This window comes from Balaenoptera acutorostrata, chromosome 7 (genome assembly GCF_949987535.1).
Source record: "Balaenoptera acutorostrata chromosome 7, mBalAcu1.1, whole genome shotgun sequence".
In the NCBI taxonomy this organism is placed as follows: Eukaryota; Metazoa; Chordata; class Mammalia; order Artiodactyla; family Balaenopteridae; genus Balaenoptera; species Balaenoptera acutorostrata.
This window is the reverse complement of record NC_080070.1, coordinates 97,075,407-97,093,024: the sequence shown is the minus strand read 5'-3', so window position 1 is coordinate 97,093,024 and position 17,618 is coordinate 97,075,407. Positions and strand designations below refer to the sequence as shown.

Below are 17,618 nucleotides of genomic sequence, written 5' to 3'. Positions count from 1 at the left end.
ACTTCTGAAGGTACTATTAGGCACTCCTGCAGAATAAACTCTGGTGTGACCTGGCATAAATTTTTTTTTATTTTGAAAATTCTAATTTTAAGCAATTTTAACTCTTCCCACAGTATGTACTATATAAATACTAATTTTAAGGAACTAAACAAGCGAAATAAATACTCTTTAGTATGGTTCAGGCTAAAACTATTAAAGGGCACTCTGTGACCAACTCCAGAGCTAGAAAAGTTTGGGCACTTTACTCCTGTCCCCAAGACTGACTGTTGACATATCAATTTCTTGGGCCACAGATGTATGAAATGAAATAAATGTATCTTAGGTCTAAGACCTGTTAAGGACCGAGACCATGGAAGCTTTTAACTAAAACTTTATGTACCTTTGTAAGTTAAATCTATTGGTACCTTTCAGTTAGTAATAATAAAAAAGCAAACACACACACTTTGGGCAAATACATCCCTTAGCATTGGTCTACAGGCTTAGAAAAAAGACACAGGTCAAGAAAAAAATATATTACAAAATATTATTTAAAATGTAATATAAAAATAATTAGCTAACTTAATATTCATCATTCATGAATTTCTTCAGGAAATACGTATTATATAGGTATACAGATATACAATGTACTGATTGAATTTGTTACAAGGTTATAAGACTTTAAAGTCTATCTACTTTGCTGCTATTTGGAAAAAATGACTATGTAAAAGTAAAAAAATAAATGAAAAGTACCTTTATGAAAGTAAAGCACTGAGTACGTGATTTGTTCCCAAGAGTCAAAGTTCGGGCAGTAACATACACACAAACTTCCTAGAAGGAAGAAGGTATTTAGTAAAGCTTAAAAGAATCGTAGACAAATAGAAAGTTTCCTAAGCCACTTAACCTTACTGGTATTCCTTTAGATGTTCTGCCCCAATTTACCTCATAGATTATTCCCAAGTTCTAGAAATGGACTATTAACAAGTTGCTAAGAAATTTCAATTCAACAATTACTCAGCACACACTATAAGCAATTTATTGTGGTAGGTTACTGAAGGCTAAGAAAATGGAGAGAGAGAGATTTCTGTATATGAAATCATGGGAACCTGGAGAAGTTTACAAAGCTTCACGAGATTCTCCTTACATACATATACTCCCCTGTCCCCTTGTTTAGCTTGCTTTCCAGCCATTACTAATAGCTATGGATCTCAGTTTATCAAAAATGTGTCTCCTATTTACAGAAAGTTTCAAGTGTTCTTCTTTATCTAGAATGGAAAGCAAACTGGGGCAACAAGAGTAAGTGTGGTGTGTGAGCCTGTCCCCATCCATATTTGGGTCACTGAGTAGAGCTCCTGGCATAGAGTGGCCTTTCCAGATGAGCCCTGACCCCTCACTTAGCCCGCCACTCCAGAACAACCTCAGCCTTTCCACCTGCTTCAATGTGTAAAACTGTCCATCACCTCTAGCAGCTGTTCCCACCTGGACAGACTAGATAAGTCCATCAATGACCTACAAATGAGGGCATTATGCTTAAACTGATACTTCTATTCTAATGCTAGCATTTATGTGATCACCTGAAATAGGAGATTTCCAGGGTGGAAAGGAACTTGACAAGGAGCCTGGAAACCTGGGTTCTAGTCCCAGAGCGAATATTAACTAGCTGTGTGAACTCAATCATTATTCTACTTCAGTGAATTGCAGTATTTCCTCTTCCATACTCCACTAGAGTTCCTTTATCAAAAATCATGGTAGGAAAAAAAGGCCCATTTTCCCTAAGAAGGCTATTTAAGGACATATTTAAGCATTTCGTTATAATATTTATCCTTTGTGACTCTTTTAATGACTTTTACGACTGCCATATATGGTTAGAAAGTCATTTCATTGCAATATTTTCAACACAAAACAACAAAAAAGAATAACTTTATCAGATAAAAAAGTAACAATTCTGTTAGATTTAAAATTACTGTTATGCTTAATGACCACACAATGATAATACCTTTTCTTTAAAATTACAGCAGACTCGCTAAGAATAAAATAATGCTGTACTAAAGCAGATACAAAAGTAGTAATTATAAGAGTTACAAAAGTCCTCTGTACCACTTTGACTACTTTTATACAGTAAACATACTACCAGCAAAAACCCTACTGGTTTATCCTGTTCTTTTACGTTCTATGATCACAGGCATTTTTAGCAAATGGAGTTAAAACTTCATCCTCTCTAGTAATAAAGAAATAAGAATTAAAACAAGGCACCACATTTTTCCTTTCAAATTAGCGAAGTTTTAAAAATGATAACCAATTCTGTCAATGGAGCAGTAGGAAGAACATTCTCAAATAATAGTAATGAAAGAGTGAACTAGTACAACCTCTCTGAAAAACAGTTTTGCCGAGGATTAAATATATTCACACCTGTTGACCCAGTAATTCTTCTTTTAGGAATCTACCTTGAGGAATGAACGTGAAACGTCAAAAATATAAGGAAGATCATAACCTCCATTCTAGGAAAATCCTCTGCACACCGTCCTTTAGAGAATTGAGGTTATCATTTTCCTTGTTTTGAAGAAAGTTAAAGTGAGATGTAGAATAAACTAACCTAATTACATACACCAAGAGCCATACTCAGATCTCATAAGCAAATATCTCCAAATAGTTATGTTGTGGCTTAGCCCCGCCTCCCAATCCCAAAGGGGGAAAAAAAGACACAACAAGGGGAAATGGGCTGTGCACAGGCTCTGCAAAGTTGTCCCAACTCTAGAATTTTCTTTGATAATGGAAATGTTCGATATCTGTGCTGTCCAATATGGTAGCCACTAGCCACATGTGGCTACTGAGCACTTAAAGGATGGCTAGTGTGACTGAGGAACTTCTTTTAAATTTTATTTAATTTTAATAACTTAAATTTAAATAGCCACATGTGGCTAGTGGCTACCCTCTTGGACAGCATAGCTCTGGAGCACTGGTTCTCAACTCTGAAAGTACATTAAAATTACCTGGGCCCACAGATGCCTAGGCTCCACCTGAGATCAACTAAATCAGAATCTCTGGGGTGAGATTCAGGCATCAGTATTTTTTAAATTTGCCTGAGTCATATTAATTAAATTCTCTAAGCCTCAGTTTCCTCAGTTGTAAATAAGGAAAACAGAGAACCTCCTTCGTATGGTTCTAATGTGAGTGTTAAATGAGGTAATATGTATAAAGCTCTGGCAAAGAAGTTATAGCTGGTCATAAAGGTTAGCTGCTTTATTATTATTATTTCAGAATAATTTTGCTGCTATTTACAAGTTGGGGGAAGTCAGAGTTTGAAAAAACAAAGCATGCTCTTAATGGCGTATCCAGAGATGTGTAATGAATATTCATCAATGATGACGATAACATCTCAAAGTTGGCTAGCCTGGGGGAAACCATTTGGACAATGAAAGCTATTATGGACAAAGTTTTCCAAGGGAAATTATCTCATTGTAAAAGGCTCTATAAAATGCTAAAACACAGGCCTAATTCTGGGAACTTGTGAAGGGCAACTCTTGCAGTTATATGTACAGGAAGGAGAAGTTACACTTTTCACCCCTCGCTACCTCCCAGTAGGTGGTGCACAAGAAAGAATTACAGCCACCACGGACTTAGAACACACAGGAGGACTCCAAGTACAGGTTCAGGGTTGACTATCGGATAGGGAGTGTATTTTCTTTCCTTCCATTCTTTAGGAGGTCCCTGATTTGTAAAAAATTTATTAGAAAAAATCTATACAAACTCGTAATCTTAATACATAAGTGTCCTGACATTAGCAGAGCACTTTTGCCTATCACCAACTCTCATGAGCAGCCTCCAGATTTTAACCTCTAACTCCCTGGAAGGTAGCAGATATCATTTCTTAGGGCAGGAAAATTCAGGACAAAGATGCTTTCAAGAATGTAAAAAGTAATGCTGAAAGGACAAAGTAGCTCCCGATGACCAATATGTGACAATTGAACATCCAATGTGATTACAGCATCAGCGTTAATATAAATAGTTGAAATAAGTTGAGTTTGTAAAAAGCTCTGAGTCTACCTATATTTTTTTCATGAACCATGTTTTCTGTTCTTCACATCAGTGGAAAATTAAGCTCCCTATTATAGAGGGAGCCATATAGAGATTAGACTATTTGCTCCCTTCTCCATTCCTACTTTGCTGAAGTAGGTATTTGTTTGTTTTAACCACAAAGGTTAAAAAGTTATTTCTGAAAAGTAATTTGGGAAATACATGAACTGACAACTTCTTAGTTGAAGAGCAAAAGGGTGCTTCTCTGGTTTATTTCTTTGTAAATCTGGAAGCATCCCATTTGAAACAGGCTTATTTTTTCTATTTCAAAGCTGACTGCGAAAAGCAAGGCTCATTTGCTATTCTCCTAGATGTTGCTGAGAAAGGAAAAAACAGACTCTTTCACATCTCGTGCCAGATTAACCTAACATTTTATTTCTTAAGATATGTCATAGATAGCCTATTTATAAGCTGCTACTGTTCATGAGAAATTCCTATGGGAATAAAATAAGAAGGAATAAAAGCTTCATAGAATAAAAGCCTAAAATGATTATTTATATCCAACAGATTTAAAGTCAAGTACAAGGTAGTCAAGTACTACCCTGGTCCCACCACATGAGCTCTGGATCCCATTACATCCCACCTTCTAAGCAAATTTGCTCTACTGGTCATTCCTCTCTGCTGTGTATTGTCATCTTTACTTTTCCACTAAATATCCTGTAAGCATTCAAACATACTAGAGTCCCTACTGTCTCAAAAAATGATATTCCCTAAATCCCACTTTCCCTTTCAGCTGCTGCCTCTCTCATGCCTGCACATGCTGCTATAATTTTTCAACTCCCACATGACACTTAACCCATCACAATCAAGATTTCACCTCAATCACCCAACACAAACTACTCACAGTAACCGCCATGAAGCTACACCCAATGGACTCCACCTCTCACAACCTACTAACAGTCACTCTCTTTTATGGAACTCCCTCTGCTCTTGGCTGCTATAACACCTCACTTGGTTTTCCTCTTCTCTCCCCATACTTTTTCCTTTTTCTTTGGATGTTCCACCTAACCTTTATATATTTTTGCTCCCAGATCTAATTCCTAAACCTCTTCCCTTATGACCCTTGACCCTTCCCATGGCTTCAAATGCCAGCTATGGTCTAACAACTTCCACACCTATTCATCTCCAGTCCCGACTCCCCTTCTAAGCTCCAGGTCTCTTAGCTAACATGTCCAAAACAAAACTCACAATCTCCCTTTCTAAGCCCCACCAAAACCACTGTACCTCAGTAAATGGCACCACTGTTGACCCATTTGCTTGTGCCAGAAACCTGAGAACCATTCCTCTTCATCCAGTTCATAGCAAGTCTCCTCAGTTCCATCCCCAAAATTCATCTCAAACCCACCTAGTTCTCTCCATCTCTACTGCCCATCCCAGATCAAGCCACTCTCATCTCAAATATATGACTACACCTTATCCTAACTGCTCATCTCCCCACTTTTTCTCTTGCCTCCTCTGAACTGTTCTTCACACAGCAGCCACAGCGATCTTTTCAAAATACGTATCTAATCATGTCACTACCCACTTAGAACACTTCAGTGAAGGACCGTCAATGGATCCTAAAACCACCAGATGAACAGTTGTTGGGGAATAGGATAGTAACTAAATGCCAAAGTATCACCTCACAGATTACTAACGCAAAGGTTGAAATGTACCTTTACAAGGGAGACAGGCAGTGGTTACCACTTAACCAAATGACCAAACTTAGCGTCACTAACAGTAGGACATCCTTACATTATACGTTTCCTGATCTGGTGCAAATAAAGTTCACAACATCACCTATGAAATATTCTTACCAAAAGTGTTTAACCTATGTCTAACAACGCCTTTAGGCCTAACTTCCAACTTACAGAAAATGTAAAGGAAAGGGAAAGAAGTTAAATACTTCCAAAAAGAAACAATTAGACAAATCCAGAATGTGAGATATTCCACAAGGCAAATAGCCTGGACTCTTCAAAATGTCAATGTTGTGAAAAGAGAAAAAAAGGGACAGAAGATAGGAGGTGGGAATCGGTCTACATTACGACACTGCAAGGACAAAACAACCAAATGTAACGCATGAATCTTTTAAAAGTTATATGCATACATCTGTTCATTTATATGCATACACATATATACATACACGTGAAAAGGACTTTTTAAAAAACAATTATGGAAATTTGAATATGAAATAGTTTACTGATTAATGTAGCTAATTTCTTTCAGTGATAATGGAAATGAGATTATGTAAGAGTATCCTTAACCTAAGGAGATACATGCTGAATTATTTAGTGGTAAAGTATCATGGTGGCTGCAACTTACTTTAATGATTTAGTCAAAAAAAAAAATGCTATCTATTTAAGAGGAGAATGATAAAGCAAATGATAAAGCATTGTGAATGATATGATTACTTAAGTAAAAAGTACATGGATGTTCATTATATTCTTGAACTTTTCTGTACACTTGAGCATTCTCAAAATAAAAGGTCATCATAAGAAAAAAAAAACTTTAATGACCTTATGACTCTTGAGATAAAACCTAAAACCCTTCCATGGTCTGCAAGGCCCTATACAACCTGGCCCCTGCCTACCTCTTCAACGCTCTCTCGCAATACTCTCCCTCTTGATCACTCTACTTCAGTCACCCTGTTCTTAGTTCATATACATCCTTCAAGTCTCAAGGGAAATATCATTTCCTGCCCTAAACTCCCCAAGACTGGTTTATAGAGGGACTTACAAGGCTGAGGGAGACCCTGGATGGACAGAAAAACTATAGGATGGATTTTGAAGGAGTGAGGTGGGAAAGGAAGCAATTTTCAGTTTTCATTCTGTAAAATGAAATGTACTGGCTGGTCTAGAACATATTTGAAGATATTAGTAGCTTCCATTAAACATCTGTTATATGCTCTCATGGCCTTCTGTAGTTCTCATTCATAAAATGTACCATGACTCTATTCAAATACTACATGTGCACTTATTTAATGTCTAACATCCATACTGAATAGTAACTCTCTACTAAAAAAGGTTTAGGTCAGTTTTGCTCACCATTGTATCCCCAATACCCAGCACACAGTAAGTGCTCCGTAAGTGTCAGCTCAATGAATACCACATAATTTGGCTTTAAAGGAAAGCAATTTTAGTCTAAGCGTTACTTAAGTGGTAACTGTCCACTCAAGTTGGGATGTTAAAAATGGCTATGAGATTTAGTTATTAGAGTTGATTATTTAGATGATTATTATGGTTAATGAGCAGTTTTTCCACCAGATTGATTGACTGTAATCATACTCCTCTCCTCTCATTTTCAGGCATTTTTTTCCCCTCTCTATTTTCTCTATCTACAATAAACAGGTGTTAAGAGATGGAATATTGTACACTAACAACTTTATGTGAAGCTCTGATTGTCAGCTCAGGTTATGGCATGGCTCTTAAAGCAGCTAAGCACATAGGTTTAGAACCCAAACATCAGTAAGCCTGACACAAAAAGCATCCCGATCATCGTATGCCATTTGTTAAAAATGGAGCAGGTGAGAAAATGTAGCTTGATTAAATATGAATCTATCCCCTTTATTAGAACAATAGTATAAAAACTAACTATTAGAACAATAATCTGACTGTGGCTTCTTTTATACAGACAGCAAATGTATAAAATTACAGTGGAGAAGGTAATTTGGTATGTCAATATCCATTTAATCACTTATGTAAGAGTGTGGCCCTATTATATTTTATTTTCAGGATCAGTATAGCTAAACAATGGCTAAATGTATGGAAATCAAGTATAATTAAGTAAATTGATAAATACAACACGGTTCTACCTGTATGGTTGGTAAAAACACACAAGGTTGGGTGTTTGGATAATTTCTCTTGGTCTTGAAGATCATCATATCCAAAGTTGACAAGTCTAAGAACATAAATGCATTTACAAATAAGTTCCCTCATAAAGGATGTGAGTAATCACTATAATTTACCCACAGAAGTAGAGACATGTCCTCGAGAAATTCCAGTAGATAATATGTCTTTTTGTTAAAAAAAAAAAAAAACAAACAGAAAACTATAAAACAGTAATTTTAAAAAATACATGTTACATAAATGGCATGGCCTGGCAATAGAGAAAAAAATATATATTCCTTTCAAATTACGTTTTTATAATTTTTTTTGATTTTAGAGTAATGCTGACATTATGTTTCACAATGGACAGAACTGAATATTCATATATGATGAAATAAAGGTAGTGAAATATGTAACAGTTTGGGATCACCATTAATTCAAGAAGACTTTCATTTCTTCTGTGCAGTTATAGCCTTGTGTCTATTTTTTCAAAAGTGTCTCATGTTTTTACTACACGTAAAATAATCTGGGGGAAAAAAACCTCGCCTTTTGTGTAAAAAGGAAAACAGGAAAAAAAGTAAAGCAATAGACTCAGCTGAGCTATAAGTGGATCGACCTGCAATATCCTCTTTGATGGCAACAAGAAAAGGGTTTTGATGTTTGATTCTAAACGTAGTTCTCTCTCTCACTCACCGAATGCTTTTATTGAACCACAGGGAGAAGAGCACTTCCATAGATCAAAATAAATGGAGACGCCCTACAGAAATAAATGACTAAGAAAAATCAATATGATTGACTTTCCATGGAAAAACCCTGTGTTCATGCTTGATAACATTGTTTATATTCCCTATAGAGAACAAAAACAGAAAAGATGACACCCCCCCCCACACACAGCATATCAAACTATCCTTTTATCTGCATACCATAGATTAGGTATAAATATTATATAATCATTCTGCTGACAAGTGTCTATAAAAATTAATAGTAATCTATGAGTAACTTACTTGAATCCTGAATCACTTAATGATACGTCCAAGGGTGCTTCAAACTGTCAAAAAATCAGGAGAAAACAATGTGAAAAATGACATTAGTTAAGTGATGATAGTTCTGGAAACCAGTGCAAACCTGACAACACTGTGCTTGCCTAATGATGAAGAGCTCCTTTAACCAGCATTATCTTCAGAGAATATCCCCCAAATCCACAGACAGAAAGTCCACTGGGAACATTCTGGAGTTTACATACATCACAAGCTTGATGTGTATTTATTTCTCAAAAGGCAAACTTTGCTTCAGATTTGACCACCATAAATGGGTTTTATAATAAGCCAATTGGAAGGAGTAGACTTTTACAAGACACAGATGATCACATAAGGAGGGAAGGACTGGGTGTCTTTAGAAAGAGAATGAGCGAGTCCAAAAAAGGGGGTAGAAGGAGTAAATGAAATCCTTGTAATGGTATGATATCAATCTGTATTAGACACCAATATTAATCCTAGTCAAGAAGAATAATAATGTTCTGTCCATCACAGATAAAGATATTTGCGACTCCTCACTACAAGGCTGGCACTCCAAATAGCTTTTCCAGGAGTGGTTCTAGATTTGTACTGATTGAACTCTACCCTCTCATTGACTTTTTACCTTATACTCAATCCACCATCACATGTTCTTTTGGATCAAATGATGCATAATTACATAAAGCTATCTACTATTAACCACGCCTACTACCTCCTACTGATACTCACTCTTACCCATTTTTCTTTAATATGAGGCATTCAGTTAGCAGAAACTTACTGTGTGTGCTCTTCTAATAATCTATATTAATTGCATTTGTTACAGAATTGAAGCCTTGAGATGGCAAGAACTATTTTACTTGCTCATACAAGTGAGTAAAAAACAAGACCAAGAATGTTAAAATGCTGTTTATGATAATAACTCTCTTTAAAAGGGGCAATGGGTTATAAAATTTCCTTAGCCCAATCATTTTCTGGACTTACCATTAAGCTAAAGTGCTCATCAGCATAAAACTGGATGCATTTTAAGACACTCTTCGATTTCTAAAAAAGAAAACAGAGTAAGTGACAAATTAACAAAAAATCAACAAAAACACTAGTTTAAAGAGAGAGAGAAAAGGAAGCAGCCAAAAATCAAACAGTAATGAAAACCTTTTCATTATTTTTCATCAACTTTTGTCGACTGCCCCATCAATGAAAATGAAGTAATTAATAAATTACAATAACAATAATGTCAAAATTAAAATACTCTCACAAAAAGGAGGGCCAGTGGACTAGTTTTTACCTTCAGATCAATGTAGTATAATCTCTGCTCTGACATATCCCACTGAGCCCAAACAAAATCTTCGGCTACTCTCTCTCTTGGGAGATGGCCAGAATTTTTAATTACCTAAGGAGGCAAAGAGATTTTAGAAATAAATAACTATTTTAAAGGAGAACATATCTGGGTTTCAAAATTATTTTGCTTATTCTATCTTTATAATACATGTAAATACTTCCACAGTTTATTTTTAGTAGCCCCTATTGCCAATACATACACATGGAAAGTCTTTCCAAAAAAGATTTAAGGCATCATTTCATTACTTGCTCTTCACAAACACTCTGCAATAAACTATCTTATTTTTATTCTTAGTTTGGCAGACAGGCTGGGGCTGCTGAAGGCAAGGCCACACCTACCACAAACCAACAGCTGGGCTAACACAAGATTCAGAGCTCCCTGTTCTGGACATAACCCACTCAGGTATCTGCAGTCTGGAGGGCTTTACCACCAAAGGTAGAGACTGTTTGGCCAAGGGAAAACTCAGGCCTGGGAGAGGAGGGTTGTGGGCAATGATCCTAGATCTGCCATAAACTCTTCATGTGTCTTTGGTCATGCTTCTTACCTTTATGTCTTCCACAATGACTATGATGATACTGCCCATCTCTCAGCAATACTTAACTATTCATCCTTCAAGACCCAACTTAGGCATTGCCTCCTGTAGAAATCCTTCCCTCACCTCCAAGATGAAGGCAAAGCTCCCCATCTCTGTATTCCTATGGTGCTTTGGCATGCTTCTATTACAATTACATTTTAATTAATGTTATAAGTCTACCCCAATGAGTATGCACTCTTCTAAAACACCTTTATATTCTCAGTGGCTTGATTGTTTCTAGCATGTAGAAGCACTCAAGGAATACTTATCAAAAGAAGGAAAATGAAGTAGGGTATGCAAGGGTAAATTGCCAAGGAAATGGTAAGTGTAATACAAGGAATTAAGAACTCACTTTCCTCAAAAATGCTCATCAAGCAAAGGTAATCTATATTGGGACAGATGAGTAAATAATGAAGACAAGTTGATGTAGAAGAAATAAGGAAAAAAGGGAACATCAGAATGGTCCATATTCATACCTCAACCTCTCTAATCGTAAATGGGATTTCTCCAATGAGGCTAACTTGGAACTCAAGGGAGGACAGGGCATGCAGAATCATACACCTCTATTTCTTGTTTGCCTAGTTCCATCAAATTTGCTGGAAAAAGATCCAAGAGTACAGTACCTATCTGACTCTTAACTTTGGGGAACCCATCTTGTTTCCATTTTTCTGAAATTGTTTAGGTTAGAGTAGATTCGGGAACTCTCAGATAAAGGCATATACTAGCAAGAACATGATCGTCGGAACATGGCAACCAGGTTCACATAGCAGTTCTGTCCCTCTCTAGAGTTTCCTCACCTCTGTGACTCTAGGTTGTCATGTTCCCTGTAAACATGGGGATAATTATAATACCACCTCTATTGTGTAGGGATGTTGTAATGATTGCACAGACCTGCACATGGCCTTATGAAGCTGTCATCTAAGCCTTTAAGAATGAGGGCAGAAGTGCCTCACAGAAGGGCACATGTGGATGAGGGAGCACTGAGACTGTATTGTCTTGGCCAGGAGAATCCTTCCTGGGCTTCTGACAGGTGCCTGCTGGCCTCACGCTCTCTGCAGTGTCTCTCACGGCTCCCAACCCCTCTTCTAACAAGCCAGTCCTCCGTCTGTGTCCATTTCCACTTCCTGACCCCCAACTTGTTTATTTAACTCTCTCCTCTAAATTCTCATTGCTGGCTTTGGGATTCTGCACCTTGGTCTTTCCTCTCTGGCTTGACCCTTTTCTGACCACTGGCCTTGTCTTTGCCCTGCCATCCACTCAGCCACTAGTGGCCCAGAGCTCCAGCCACATACTTTCTGGTCATTTTCCAGCCAGGCCTCTTGATTTGATGCTTTCAATCATAGATACATAATTAATAAATGCCATCTCCCATTTCAATTTTGTTCACATAATTTAAAATTAAAATCAGAGAAAGACAATTTCGATGCAGACTATTTAAATATTGAAGGAAATCATTTTAGTATCAATAATATATTAAGATCTTAGACAAATTGTCAAGAAAAAGACAACCCAGGAAAAAACAGACAAGGATATAACTAAGCAATTTTCAGAAAAACAAATTCACATAGCCAATAAGCAAAGAAGATGCTCAAACTCATCAATATTAAGGGAAACACAACCTCGAATAATAATGATATCAACTTAAACGCATCAAACTGGATTTTTTAAAAGGCAAGTACATCTATTACTGGTATGGAGAGAGGGAAAGGGTACTTTTATACTTTGATTGCAAAACTGAAGTGTTACAAGTTTTTTGGAAAGCAATCTGGCAAAATCTGTTGAAGTTTATTAAATGCATATAACCATCAACCCACTTATCCATCCCTGAGGATTTAACCCAAAAAAACACGTGTACCAAACATGTAAAGCTAAAAACATTTGAGACAATTTGTAATGCAAACAAATAAAAGGGGGGAAAAAGGCAATCAAGTGACTATCCATCCATGGGAGAATGGTGACAAAACTGTGCACATCCATGCCAGGGACTATTTGTACTTCTAAAGATAATGAACTGAGCTGCTCTAGGGTGCCTGTAGGTAATTCCACAAAGTTGAATGAGGAAGGAGTGAATAATAAACAAACCCCTGGGTGTGTCAGGGGTGGAGATGGGAGACACTTTGTATGGAGCAAAGTGTGAAAGGATATACACCAGGTTGTGAACAAAAGTTAGAGGTGAAAAGGCAAGGGAGAAGAAAACAAGCAAAAAAGAAAAGAAAACTGAACTATATAGAACCTTAGCATATATGTTATGATCCCATTTATTATGTGTATGTATGTGTATATATGTATAAAAATTAGAGAAAAAAGTTCTCTTTTTAGAAACCTATATGGATACCCATGATATATTAAGTAAAAAGCAAAAGCAAAAGCATCAAATTAATATTTATATTATGATTCTATTTTGGTAAAAGCAACTGAATCCCAGCATCTGTACACCTAACCTTGAGCAAGCTACAAGGCATGGAAAAGGCCACACAAGGCTGTCATTAGTTATCTCAGGAGACTGAGATTGGGGGGTGAGGTAGATAGAAAGGAGATAATCAACTCCTTCATGTATCTTGTATTATTTCACATGTTACAACAGCAAGACTATAATTTGAAAGACACCAAATAAAGTAGTATGTTTCTATAACAATCCATCTTTAATAGTCTAGAAATGCCACTCTTTATGGGAAAAAACTCTAAAGCGAAAGGAATTTCAAATATTTACCACTCTATTTCCATCTTCTCGGGTAACTTGGATATGAAGTTGTTCAATATCTTTTAAAAAATAAACAATAGAGAGTTTAACCTTCATGAAAAATATGAGTACTTTTTTTCACCTAACAGTTGTGAACATTTTTTTATAAAAGCAAAGCAGATTAAACAACCGGCTGAAAAACAGTATTATCACAGATGGCAATCTCACAAGGTTCAAAACAAAACCCACCTTTCTCCACCCTCCCTTTACAGTCTGTTTCAAGTCCAGCATTTACTCTGCTCCTCAATATCAACAATACATGAAGCATTTAACTCTTCTGCTCCCCTGGGTTCCCTTAACAAGTATTTCCCTCCCCTATACCATCAGTCTTACATAGGGCTAATAAGGGCTCATTTGGCAGGGTTTATCTTCAATTTCCAAATACCCAATACCTCTTTATATGAAAACATCAGATAGAAAACTCATTATGCCAGATATTAGGGGAAGGTATTTTTATAGGGGTCATTAACAGAACTCTGAACACTTTATTGATGTGTAGATGGTCTATTTTTCTCAGTAAGCGATTTAGATTCAGCTATATGTACCTTGTGCTGGTTCTAGCTCCAAAAATGTGAGACAGATTATTGCGTAAAAGTATAGGAAGTGAACACAAACCTAACCCCTCAGACTTGTCCTTCTAATTATAAACCAGCACTTTCACTTTATAACATGAAAGACAGCTTACTAGATAAGATGCACCAGTGAATTCTGTCCTTTCTCCACCCTTTCCCCAACTTGAAATCATCATTAAAGGATGTCCCAATCTTACCTGCCTCTATCTGAATTTGACCAAGTTACTGTGTCCTCGAGTTCTGCCGTGGGATTCTTCTACCTTCTAATGCCTTTCCCTCTGTCCGTCCAAGCCTCTCTCCTTAAATCATGGTTATCCACTGTGACAGACATCTTAAAGAAGGATGGACTAAAGAAGGCAAAAATGACCTGCACAACTATTCTACAAATATTCTACCATGTGCCCAAACTAGAAATCCATATATGCAGGAGCCCATCATATACGGAGGCAGAGCCTAAGGGAACAACAAGTAGAAACAGAAGGAAAGCCCTTCCATAGGAGTCCTAGGTCTCCAATGGACAGTGGACCCTCAGCACTGGCGAGTGGACAGCTAGAAGATTCATCACGCCCTTCCTGTGCTTCACTGGGAGATGCGCCGTTCATGAAGTACTCACGATATACTTACATTTCTCTTCTGAAATCAGTAGCAGATGATTCTCTGGTAGAGGGTGACTTTCAACATGTGGGTAGAGGAACTGTAAAAAGGAAATTAATCAAAATCATAAGCAACTACCTTGCTTACACAATTATTTCAAAAGTTGTGTTTGATCACTATACTACTACAGACCATAGAAGGGACTGGGAACCACAGAATAGTTTAGGCGAATCACATTCACACACATACATTACAGATGGAAGCAAGGAAGAAAAAGGAACACTTTCAGGAGCTCAGTTTTCCAGTGGGGGATTGATCACAGGTCCAACACAATTCATTTAAACAGGCTAAAGTGTAAGCCATTTCTAGGGATGGTGCTTCCTATTTGGAATATGTGATTCTGAAGCCAATCAGAAACAATGTAAATAACATTTGTACAGAAAGTTCTGTTTCACATGCACCAAAAAAGAGTGACTGATATAATTTGTTGTGCAGCTAACCCTAGTATTTAATTTGAGAGCCAAGTAAATGTACTCTCTGTGACAACTTCCAAAGTCCCACATCCAAGAGAAAAAGCAAAATAGAACCAGGGACTTTCCAGGAAAGGACAGTGAATCACAGTGTGGCAAGTGATGGAGGATTTACCTCAAAGCACAGAACGACTGCCACTGGGAAGAAAAGGCTTGATCCACCCCACTCCTCCTCCTCTGTGCCCACCCTTATTTGTCAGCCCACAGGACAAAGCAGGCAGCCAGAAACACAAGGCCTGACACTGTCAGCTGTGATAATGAGGGAAAACTGGCCATGGGATAACTCCAGTGACTTAATTCTTTCATCGTCAAAAGGGTAACTATAAAACAGCAGTTTCATTTTGCAACATGAAAGACAGCTTACTAGATAAGATCCACTGGCGAATTTTGGGTTTTCCCTCCAAACTTTAAAGCATACTGAAAGAACATAACTTTTCATGTCCTTGTTTTAAAGCCTGCAGCCTCTCTAAAGACTAGGAAAAATTTTGACAAAATATACTACCTGGTGTCCTAACTTTTCATAATGACAAATTAGAAACAGAACTTGTCAACTTTTTAAAAAATTAATTAATTAATTTAGTTTTATTTTTTGACTGCACCATGCGGAATGCGGGATCTTAGTTCCCGGACCAGGGATCGAACCTCCGCCCCCTGCAGTGGAAGGGTGGAGCCTTAACCACTGGACCACCAGGGAAGTCCCTAGAACTGGTCAACTTTTAACATTGCTTACACTCAAGTTTCCCTTTCAGAAAAACAAAACTTTAACTATATACCATTCTTCACAGCAAAAAACTCAAAACTGTAAAATAGACAGGAATGCAGAATTCAGCTACGAGAATAATATAGACCTTATTATTTGCTGATTTGTAAAATTGTGCACATTAAAAAGGATACTTTGGGGACTTCTCTGGCAGTCCAGTGGTTAAGACTTTGCCTTCCAATGCAGGGGTTGTGGGTTCAATCCCTGGTCGGGGAGCTAAGATCCCACATGCCTCTTGGCCAAAAAAACAAAACATAAAACAGAAGCAATATTGTAACAAATTCAATAAAGACTTTAAAAATGGTCCACATCAAAAAAAAAATCTTAAAAAATAAAAAAGGATACTTTGTGTACTGGGGTTGAGGAGAAGCAATGATGAGTGACACCACATAGATAATGGAAGGGCAAATACTCAGTGCCTCAAAATAAGGAGAAACTACAGATTTGGCCTCCCCTGGGTCTACAGAGGTGGCCAGGGCCTGCTGGCTTAGGACTGTGACCTGGACTAAGGTGCTGACCAGTTCTAAACCTTTGCCTGGTCTCTGTGAGGCAATCAGTGAAAATGTAATTTTAAAAGTTCCATTCAGGTGATGGTTGTTTTTCTTTCTAATTTGAGGCAACCCTGAAGCAAGGCCTAGAAGTGAGAATATACATAGACAGGGTTCAGACAGAGCTCTACAAAAGTGTGCAACATTTTGTAGGGTTTTGTTTTGTTTTGTCTGCATTGTGAGTAGGAATCTATATAGATTAGATTATATCATATTAGGAAAATATTTATCTTGTAAATATCGAGCTAGACTCTGATTATTAATATTCATCGATGGAAGGTATGTACTATAGGCATGTAGACGAGTGTGTAATTACCCAATGGAACTATCTGGAAGATGCAGTCATGCTGGTGGGGAACTCTCCAAGGATCCCAGATTGGGATCCAGACCCCACTCACTACTGTCTTGCTGAAGTTCCTCCATGAAGGGGGTCAAAGCTGCACATGTAGACTTAGGGAAATGTACTACTGGAAATCATCATGGACGTTCTGGTAAGAAAAAGGAGAGAGATCGCAGGGCAGGACCAAACTCCATGGACAGTGAACGGTGTTTCTCCAAAGGAGAGCAGAAGGGAGAGAGGAAGAAGATGGGGATTTGCCATGGATGTAGGCTTGGAGGAGTTTCTCCAGAGGCCTAAGCGTGAGGAGCAGGGAGCAGGGCTAGGAACTGAGATGGGCCCACAAGATCAGTGTGGGTCTACTTCATGTGGGTGGGGACTTTTCCTTTGGCCTACAGATGACATCATGCATCTTGTACTTTTAATTTTTTTTAATTAAGATAAAATGCACATAACACAACATTTACTATTCACAATTTTCACTATTAAGTATACAATTCAGTAATTTTTAATATATTCACAATGTAGTGCAACCATATACTTGTAAAAACTTTTTCCTTCCTACACTCTACCTTTTAGTTGCCCTCATCCTTCAATAATATCTCCACTGCCTACACAGCCCTGGATAAAGATGCTAAGGAAACCAAAATAACAGACCAGGAAAGGGAAGTGTCCCACAGTCAGCCCTGCACTGATGACAGTGTAAACAGAGTGGCTTCCTGGGGGAAGGAACACAGCTTAGGAGCTCCACACCAGGCCCT

General features: G+C 37.6%; 1 protein-coding gene across 8 annotated transcripts in view; it reads right to left on the bottom strand.

The window, feature by feature from the left end:
• Positions 1-17,618, bottom strand: part of GSAP (gamma-secretase activating protein) — a 92,010-nt gene that overhangs the window by 48,282 nt on the left and 26,110 nt on the right. For 6 of the 8 annotated variants that reach the window (XR_009008837.1, XM_057549972.1, XM_057549969.1 and 3 more), the window contains exons 7-13: positions 14,713-14,782; positions 13,487-13,536; positions 10,149-10,253; positions 9,848-9,907; positions 8,858-8,901; positions 7,841-7,926; positions 730-807 (exon numbers count right to left, since the gene is read on the bottom strand). Coding sequence is in view for 7 of the 8 variants with exons in the window: in XM_057549969.1 (XP_057405952.1) it covers positions 730-807; positions 7,841-7,926; positions 8,858-8,901; positions 9,848-9,907; positions 10,149-10,253; positions 13,487-13,536; positions 14,713-14,782 (493 nt within the window). In the remaining variant the exon portion in view is untranslated. Of the gene's footprint in view, positions 1-729; positions 808-7,840; positions 7,927-8,857; positions 8,902-9,847; positions 9,908-10,148; positions 10,254-13,486; positions 13,537-14,285; positions 14,386-14,712; positions 14,783-16,836; positions 16,966-17,618 lie in introns of those variants that run through there. The other 2 variants (XM_057549970.1, XM_057549971.1) reach the window with 2 other exon arrangements.